Source organism: Benincasa hispida, chromosome 9 (genome assembly GCF_009727055.1).
Source record: "Benincasa hispida cultivar B227 chromosome 9, ASM972705v1, whole genome shotgun sequence".
NCBI lineage: Eukaryota > Viridiplantae > Streptophyta > Magnoliopsida > Cucurbitales > Cucurbitaceae > Benincasa > Benincasa hispida.
In genome coordinates, this window is record NC_052357.1 from 78,933,604 (window position 1) to 78,943,538 (window position 9,935).

Here is a 9,935-nt window from a genome sequence, read left to right on the forward strand (position 1 = left end):
TATCCCCTATCAAAGTATAATTTATATCATTTATTTTATTTATATCCTTTACCACTATGTCTCTTTTTATGTTTTTTTAATTAACAATTGAAGGAAATTGGAGAGTATTTTTACCAAGCCATGCTGCAAGACATTGTCATTGTGTCACAAATTCTCTAGTATATAAAAATAATTTTGACCCAAAAAATATAGTGACCAACAAAACAGAAAAGTTCAGAGACAAATGAGAAAAGTATCTATAATCATATTGTGCATCTATTATCGATTAAAATATCATTTTGGTACTTGTATTCTAAGATTTGTTAATTTTAGTTTGTATTTATGTTCACTTTTAGTCCACTTGCTTTTTAGCAAATCCTAAATTTTAGTCTTTCGAAATTATTTTTTATCGAAATTGATAAAATAATAATGATAATTTACATGCAAGAAACACAATACATGAATTTGTTTTTAAATTTATGGTGAAAATGCAAAAAAAAAAAAAAAAAAAAAAAAAAAAAAAAATCCACAACGAACTAGTTGTAGGATATAATAAAAAACATGATGACTAAAATTAAAAATTTAAAAATATAGCAACTAAAATTAAACAAACGTCAAAATACATGACCTAAATGATATTTAAATATTTAGTTTTAACTGTTATGTAATGGTTTGATATGTTATAATTAATAATTATCGGTGTTAGTAGGCTTGTGCCAAAACTTGAGTTCTTTTGCACTAGATTTTAAATCTCTTCAAAAAGATTGGATCAATTCATAATTCTATATATCCATTATCATAAGCTAGAAATAGTGCATGGATAATGAGACACATGACATACTATAACCATGTACACAAATATAAGCGGGTGGATTATGGTAGAGTTAATTATATCAGTAATACTTTAACAGTTTTCTCATTTGAAAAATGAATAAGGTCCAATAAATGGAAATAAATATGTAGAAGAAAATTACATTACAAGGATTCGAATATAGGACCTCACTCTCAAATATTATGTTAAATCACCACGGTCGAAATAACAGTTAATTGGAAGAGAAAATGACATTGCAACATAGAGTATGATGATTTAATGATATAACATAGAGTATGATGATTTAACATGATATTAGAGTACGAGGTCTTGTGTTCAAGCATCCATATCATTTTCTCTATAAATAATATTGACTTTCACTCGTTGGAACCTTAAACAAATTCTCAAGCTCACAAAAGAGCAGAAGTATTATAGGGTAACTCATCTTAAACTTTTGATTTGATTGGTGATTTAAAATGAGTATTGCTCAACAGACATAAATCATGTACAATTGATCTAGAGATCAAAGATCTTGTTCCCCCACCTTTCGTATTTGTCAAAAAGAGCATGAACAAAAAAACTATATAGATTTTTTTTTTTTTTTTTGGATCATGGGAGAGGCATCTATAGTTACATTGTTGTGTGTATTGTCACAAATCAACAGAATAAAATAGATGCTTGAACATAACTTTCCTACACTATCAAATATAATATATACCATTTTCAACATGGTAAATATCTAGTTACTATTATATCAACTTTTTTTTTTAGAACTATTATATCAACTTAATTGTGGGTTTATCAAAAGAAGACCTTATTGAACATGGAGTACATTATTAAATGTCATCATATGATAACAAATATGTACTTTACATTATTTAATTAGATATTCTTTGATACATTAGATAGTGCATAATATATATGAGGGATTAGTGGGGGCTCAAAGCCTTTTTAACCTATATATAATTTATTTATATGGTTGAGAATAGAATTGATGGTAAATTAATGATTAAGAATCACCACTTGGCATTTACAAATATATATATATATATATATATGTAAAAGGAGATTTTCAAAAATAAAAAAACAAAGGAAAGATTTACACAAAATTGTAAAATTTAATCATTTTAGACTTTTATTAGTTTCTACTACGGATAGACACTGATAGACTTCTAGCCACCTCTATCAACGATAAATTTCTATCAGTTTCGATTATTGATAAACGTTAATAGAAGTCTTTTTTACTATTTCTGTAAATAATTTGAGATTTTTTCTATATGACAGAAAATTTCTCATTAAAAATTGCAGTTTCGAAATATTTTTATTTGCAAAAAAGTTCCAAAATGGATTTTGATTTGGGGTCCACTTGAGAGTTGTTTGCCTCTTCACTGAAGAATTGAGCCCCTTTTAATTTTTTGAGAAGTGGACCAAGAAAGGATTGAGCCCCCAAAGGGCCAGATTTCATGAGGCCTTTTATTTTAAGAAGTAATTAAATAAATAATATTTATCTTTAAAAAAAAACAATAATTTTAGGCTGCGAAGTGGAGGTGGGGAACCAAAGCATAAACGGATATTTTTGTCATATATCCCTATATAATATATTTGTTTTAATTTAATATGCCGTTATAAAATTTTGGTGTCCGAAAATGCCCCACCACCATAGATCTTCTTTTTTTTGTTCGTATAGATATAGATTTGGTTCTATTTTAAATAAAATGAAAATTGTCATTTATCCCCTACTTATGACCACCTCGATCGCGTTTCCAGGTGATTTTAAAATTTACATATTCAAAATCACAGACAAATTAAAATCAATTTAATATTTAATTTTAGATGTTTAAATGCTATTTTTATATCATCAAACTTATATTTGAATAATTAAAAATATGTTTAAGAGTGATTTTAAAATTAACAAACATGATTTTAACCTTTTTAAGATAACTCTCAACCATATCCTAAAATCCGTTGATAACTATTTGATTTGGTATTTTATTTTTGAAAATTGAGCTTATAAAAATCACTCTCACCCATAAGTTTTTATATCTTATTATCAATTTACTACTCATGATTTCATAAATCAAAACTAAAATTTTAAAATTTTAAAAAATAATCTACAAAAATTTGTTTTTATTTTTAGAATTTGACTTTATAATAGAAAAATATGGAAGAAATAAGTATAAATTTCAAAACCAGACATTAAAAGCAAAATCAAGACCCAAACCGGATCTAAAATAATTTCTTTAACAAAATTATTAATAAAAATCATACTAATAAGTAAACTTTCACATCTTTTAATTGATTAAAACATACATCCTAAATGTGAGAGGTGTGAATGTGCTTAACTTAAGAAAAAGAATTAATAAATGTGAAAAGCATCGTATAAAAGATGAATCAAATTTTTTTAGAAACGTAAAAGTAATTTGTCATGCTCATGACTTACCTAATCGACCCCTCTTGCAACTAGAGACGTCCATAGGATGGAGGTTGGAATAGCTTTTCCGGACTCCTTATTTTTATTTTCCAATTCTGTAAAATTTACAATTTAATTTCACAGAGGTCGGATTCTTCTGAGAAAAATTTTCTAGTAAAATGAAATAATTACCTACCCGTGGTTCTTATTGATAATATAATATTTATTTATTTATTTATATTATTTATTTTGTCTCCTTGTTTAACTTTCGGGTAAAGTCTTCCCACACTATCTCCCCTTTTTCCTGAGCCAATCCTCCGGAGAAAATCAACATCTTCCTTTGCAACTTGTTTTACCAATAATAAAAGATTAATTAAAAAAAGCCTAAAGTTATGGGAAAAAACCCCTAAACTTTTCATTCATGTCAATTTAATCTTAAAACTTTCGACTTCATCGAATTTGACCTTACGCTTATTTAAATATTACAATTCTCACCATTAATTCAATTTTTGCAAATTCACCCGTTATTTAAACAAACAATGTGTTTACTCAAATGAAAAAATATATAAGCCTTGTAAAAATATCTATAAACTCATTAAGGGGATATTTGGGGCAAATAGTTAGTTATTATAATTGGGGCATAATAATTTGTATTTGGATCATAATAGTATGTATTGAAGTATAAACTATTTTAATTTGAGAATGAAATAGTAAACACTGTAGTAAATAATAAAAAAAACGATGCATGTAAAATAGTAAAAACTGTAGCAAATAGTAAATACGTTAGTAAATTATTAGGATTTTGAAATAGTGTTATGTATCTAATTAGGAACTACAAAATAGTATTTACTATAACAAAAGGTGGCTATTATAGTCTTTAGATAGTTTTTACTGTGAACTCATACCTAATGGGGTTACACAGGTTTATTGTAAAAAAAATGAGAAAAGTAAAAATAGCTGACAAAGTTTTTTATTTTAACATTTTCTAAGATGCATATTCCATTTTTCTTAAAAGTGTCTCCGGTAACAAAGGAAGAAACTTCTTCACTGTTTCACACCGGAAAATAGAGATTTTTTTTTCTTTTGCAAAAAGTTTATTTTTATAGTAAAAAAATGTTAATCTAGTATATTATTAAATAAATCAGAGTATATAATCAAACTTTTATAATGTGACTAAATTGACATAAAAAATCATTAAAAAAAAATACATAAATAAAAAATATCCAAAATAAATAAGTAATAATAATAAGGAACAAACTCTAATTTTCATTAACAGTCTATTTACTGGACTCATTACAACAAAATAGGAGAGGAAGTATTTGAAACGTTTTTTTAAATAAAAAATAAAAATATTTATATCCTTTGACAGTAGTGGCTATGAAAATAAAGGTGTTTATATTAAGTACAACCTTTTTATATTCAACTTTAAACAATAACTAAGTACAACTTTAAAATAAAATATTCAGAATTTACTGTATTTTTGTTCTTTTTCATTATTTGGTATGCAGTTATGACCCTATTATAGCTCTAACAATGACAATAAAGCATAACTCAACTTACATATTTGTATAGATTAGTGATCATGAAATTTATTATTCGAATCCTTTGATAAGTTGTATTAGACAAAGAATTAAACCTATAAAATAATAAACTTAAAAAAAAAAAACCTATATAACTAGGCTCATTTTCTACATGTTTTTTTTAATTTATAATTTAGCATATTCAGACTATTTTAACCATACCTTTGAAACATAGCTAAATTCAAATACAGAATTATAAATTAAAAAAACTACTTGATTTTATTATTAGTACATTTCTAAAAAGAAAATTTTTACAAATAGAAAAAATGTCAATCTATTTACAAAAATAATAATAGTAAAAAAAAATATTAATAAATACTCATAAACTTATATTAGCGTCTATATCGGTTTATACACTAAGTTAGTGAAAATTAAAAATTTATTATTTGTGTAAATAGTTTTTCTTATTTTTTATTTTATAAAATTTTCCTTTCTAAAAACACTTTACTGAAAAAAAAAAAAAATAGTAAGCTTACTATTTTTAATATTTAAAAATTTATTTTTATTTTATTGAAGTTTGATTAAGAATTCTAGTTAGAAAAGAAGAAAATTACTGTAAATGATTTTTAAAAAATAAAAAATAATAAAAAATAAAAAATGAGATTTAATCATTTGTTTTTTATAATTTTTTTCAAATAAAAATGCCACTTGGAGCAAAATCATTGTTCCCCAAAATTGACGCATTAATTATATATAAATAAAAATATAAGATAATTGTCTAAACTTAATGAAAGGCAAATGCATGAATATCAAAAGAATAGCGGGAAACAGGCGTAAATCACTGGTCTTCAATAGGTCAACAAAATAGGCCCACTACGATTCTCATGGGCCCACGTCGGGCCCACCAACAGCGTCCTGATGCGATCGGATTTTGGCCATCCGGTTTGTACGTCATATTCTATAATTTTCAAAATACTATAAATTACCCTTTAAAAATAATATTTGTTGGCTGCAGGTGCCAGGTTTTTTCCCTTTCTCCATTTCGTGATTAAAATAAGATAATTACCCATTAAAATTAATAACATTAAATCACAGGTTTAATGACATTTCAAATTGATTTTTAATTGCAAATGTGAATGTAGCTTAACTGATATGATGTTCGTACTAGAGTCGGCAAAGAAAAAAGAAAGTGTTTCTTACAAATTTATCCTCAATATCAAATCGTGAATCAAAAAGTATGACAAGACTTCTCAACTTGAAATATATGTTTGACATTTTTTAAATTCATAGATTTACTAGAAGTTGAAAGTTTAAAATTTTATTAGAAGTAAAATTTAATTTTATATATAATAAATCAATTTAATAATCTTAAGACACTTGTAATTTAAATTTTTTTAATTATTAAATCATATCCGAGCCAAATTACAATGATGAGAAAACTATCAAGTGTGTAAAGATGATATTAGGTAAATTGTTTACGCCATGTTTAAATTGGGCACAGAATCTTTCCCTTCTTTAAAAAAAAATGTGATGAGATATCTATTTTATTTTCAAAAGCTGTGACTATTTCCTATAGTTTTCAAATTAATCTATCTACTTTTGAAAAGTTATTAAAATTTTATCCAAAATTCAAGACAACAAATATACTTTTTCAAAGTCCAATTTTAAAGGTGATTACAATTTCGATTCCGAAGAAATAGATTAACGGGTAGTTTTTATAGACATTAGATCCAAAGTAAACCATATTATTGGTAGGAATTTATCCGTGATAGACCATATCACTGGTAGGAGTCTATTAACAATAGAAATCTATTACCGATAGACTTGGCTATATTTACAATTTTTTTTAATGATGTTATACACTTGGTTATTATTCCTAAAAATGTTACTAATTGCAATTACCTTTTTATAAGCTTGGGTTTTTAAAATTATATATATATATAATTAGATAACTTTTTAGCTTTTGTACCATGATACCTGGACAATTGGTGTAAAGATTAAGTTTTGATCTACACATGGCATAAACTAGTTAAGATATGTGCTTTTAATCAAAAGATTAAAATTTTGAATTCATTCACCACATTAATAAAATAGTAATAAACACTTTTGGTCTCTTAAACTTAAGTAGAAACAACAATTTAACTTTTAACTTTTAGTCTAATATTTAACATTTTAACTTTGATATATAAAAAAATTTAGTATATGTCACTTTAAATTTATTGATTAATTCATATCAATACAATTTTAATAAAATTTATCACATGTGTAATTCGATGGACAATTTTTGATGTAAATGTGTTTATGTTTTATTTTTTTCCGTTTTTCAAATGGCATTGAATTGCTAAAAAGAGAAATTGATGGTCAAAGTACAAACAAAACACCTCCAAAAAGCAAGGTAATGAACCATGAAAAAATCCTATCAAACACAAAAAAACAAAGCACATACAACTCAAAGAAAAATGAAAAATGTTACAATGAGAAACCTCTAATTGGTCCCTGTAGTAGAAGCCTCAAGCCACTTAGAACAACAAAAAAAAACTATAGACCGAACAATCTGACTAACTACTTGGAAAGGACGAAAAGAGGCTCTATAAATATGTAAAGTTTTGGTGCATCTAATTTGTAACTACACTAGTCAATCATTCACAATGTTACAAAAAGTATAGAAAACAATAACCCAAACTATGACAATAACAAAAAGATAAACACATAGAGCTTGGTTCCCCCATCTGTGCAATCACATCTGCATCCTAGTGATAGTGTGTCCGATGAAATAAAAACTTCACTGATAATAGTTAAGCAATTACATTGAAATATTTATCTAATAGACAACTTCTACGAAGACTCAAACAACTTTCTCTTAATGAAGAGCTTAGACTTTCCTTAAACTTGAAACTCCATCTCATGTGGCTTTATTATTGTTTCCATCTTTTTGTTTGAAACACACATCAAAACAAAACAATTTTAAGCTCCAAGATCAAGAATCTCTCTCAAAGCTAGAACTTTAACTCTTCTAAGTACAAAGTCAATACTGAAACTTATTCTTTATGAGATTAGGAACATGAACAAACACTGAAGTGGGACAACAACCACAACTTCGCAGTGGAACACATTCTTTTTTTCTTCTCTTTTCTTTTCTTTTCGCAACTCTTTTGTTCGAAAGCATGCGCATGAGAAATCCTAAAAATCACCATGAACCCAAGTATACATATTATTAACAAATAAAACATAAAGTATCTTCCAAGAACTTGCAATAGATAAGGTAAAAGAATATATTATCAAAAGAAAGATGGTCAAGACAATCATAACGACATATTGCCAAAAAATGTCTAGACAAAAATTAGCCAACACGACAATAGTAGTAACATGCATATATATTACGCTCAGGTCAAATATGATACATGACAACACACCATGTAAGTCAACAGACTTTATCCCTTGAGTGATTACATATACTAAAGTGACACATCAAATTGAGGTCTGTAATCCAATGCGAGATCTTGCAGAACATCCTCTCCACAAAATTATATCTCCAAATAACAATATTAAAGAGAGACTTAAAGAATAAATGGTCCTTAGATTCAATTCTATTAGTATGCATAATACAGTCATTAGATATAAAATTTTTACATAATTAAAATTGATAAGAACGAAATTGTTTGTATAACACTAACCAAAAATTAAGCATATTAGAATATTAGAATTGCAAATTTGTAATGTAAATAATAAAGAAACCGACAAACGTGGCCCATAAGAAAAGTTAACGCAGAAAAAGAGAAAGAAATGAGGCGAAAAAAAGCGCTCTGTGCCTTCATCCCTATCCAACTCGCTTTTTCTTTTCTTTTCTTTTCTTTTCTATTTTTTTTCCATCATTTTTTTTTTTAAAAATCGTTTTATTTTTTTCCTCCTATAAATACACTCTTAACGCTCTTTCATCTCACAGACCTAATACTTTCCATTTCACCTTCTTTTTTCCCCCATTTCCATTTTCATTTCCAAAAGAGAGATTTTATTTCAAAAAAACAAAAACAAAAAAACAAAAACAAAAACAAAAACAAAAAAATCAAAATCAATGGGAAGCATCTCGCCGTCGGCACAATACTCGTCGCCGTCGACCACTCCGAACATTGCAGAGCGAGCGCCGTGGCACTCGCCGTTGCCGTATCTATTCGGCGGCCTTGCGGCGATGCTGAGCTTAATCGCCTTTGCGCTCGTCATTTTAGCCTGTTCTTACTGGAACCTCTCCCGGCGAGACAGAGACAGAGACAGCGCCGATTTGGAGAACGGCGGCGCATACGAAGCGAAAATCGACTCGGAGATACCGCCGGAGAAGGCTAACTACGACGAGAACATTTTGGTCATAATGGCTGGAAACCAGAATCCGACGTTCTTAGCTAGACCTGTATGCATAAAAGTTTCCTCCGCCGTGGAAACTGCCGTTAATGGTAAATCGGAAGTGGAAGAGACAGCGGAGAATTCGGAGAAATCGATCAAAGTGAATGATCCAGATGTAAACTCAGCGGTTGAGGAATCCGGCGAGGAAGTAAACTAGTGAGTTTTTGAAATAAAATTGTACTGAATTTTGATCTCTGCTTCTCGATCGAGAAATTTTGCCCTAGGGTTCTGACTGAGCTCTGTTTTTCGGCTCCTTCGTTCGAGAAAATTGTAAATTACAATGTAAATTAGTTACTACATAAAGAATTTTGTAAAATCTCCTCCCAATTTGTTTGACACTGAAATCACATTCTCACTTTACCATTGAATAATAAGGTTAAATTAAAATATATTTTTACCCTAATTTGAACCTTATTTGACCCTAATTTGACATTTTTTCAATTTTAGTCACTGTAATTTAGATAAACTTAATTTTGAGATTAAATTTTTAAGATTTATAGAAAATAGGAGGACTAAAATTCAACCTGATATTTTAACCAAATATTAATTAGTGCTGTACGGAACAGAACTTTAAGGAAGATATTTTATTTTTAAAAAGATATCATCCATCTGATTAATATAAAATCATTTTTTTTTTTTAAAAAAGAAAAGATTGCTTTAGGGAAATTTATAAAAAGAAACATAAAGAAATGGCCATCAAGGAGAATAATAGTATTTTCTTTTTCATTAAATTGTAAATTAATCAAAGTCACTTCGAGTAGTGATATTGTATGATTAAAATATATATATATATATTTTAAAAAAAATTGCCGGGTGAAAA

At 27.3% G+C, this 9,935-nt stretch overlaps 1 protein-coding gene across 1 annotated transcript; it reads left to right on the top strand.

Moving 5' to 3' along the window:
• Nucleotides 1–8,646: 8,646 nt before the first annotated feature.
• On the top strand, nucleotides 8,647–9,465 carry LOC120086785 (protein GLUTAMINE DUMPER 5-like). The gene has a single exon (XM_039043578.1). The coding sequence runs from the start codon at nucleotides 8,793–8,795 to the stop codon at nucleotides 9,270–9,272; it is 480 nt and encodes a 159-aa protein (XP_038899506.1). The 5' UTR covers nucleotides 8,647–8,792; the 3' UTR covers nucleotides 9,273–9,465.
• The last annotated feature ends 470 nt before the right edge of the window (nucleotides 9,466–9,935 follow it).

What these genes read in the sequence shown, in the direction of transcription:
- LOC120086785 (XM_039043578.1), top strand. Translation starts at nt 8,793, where the DNA reads ATGGGAAGCATCTCGCCGTCGGCACAATACTCGTCGCCGTCGACCACT.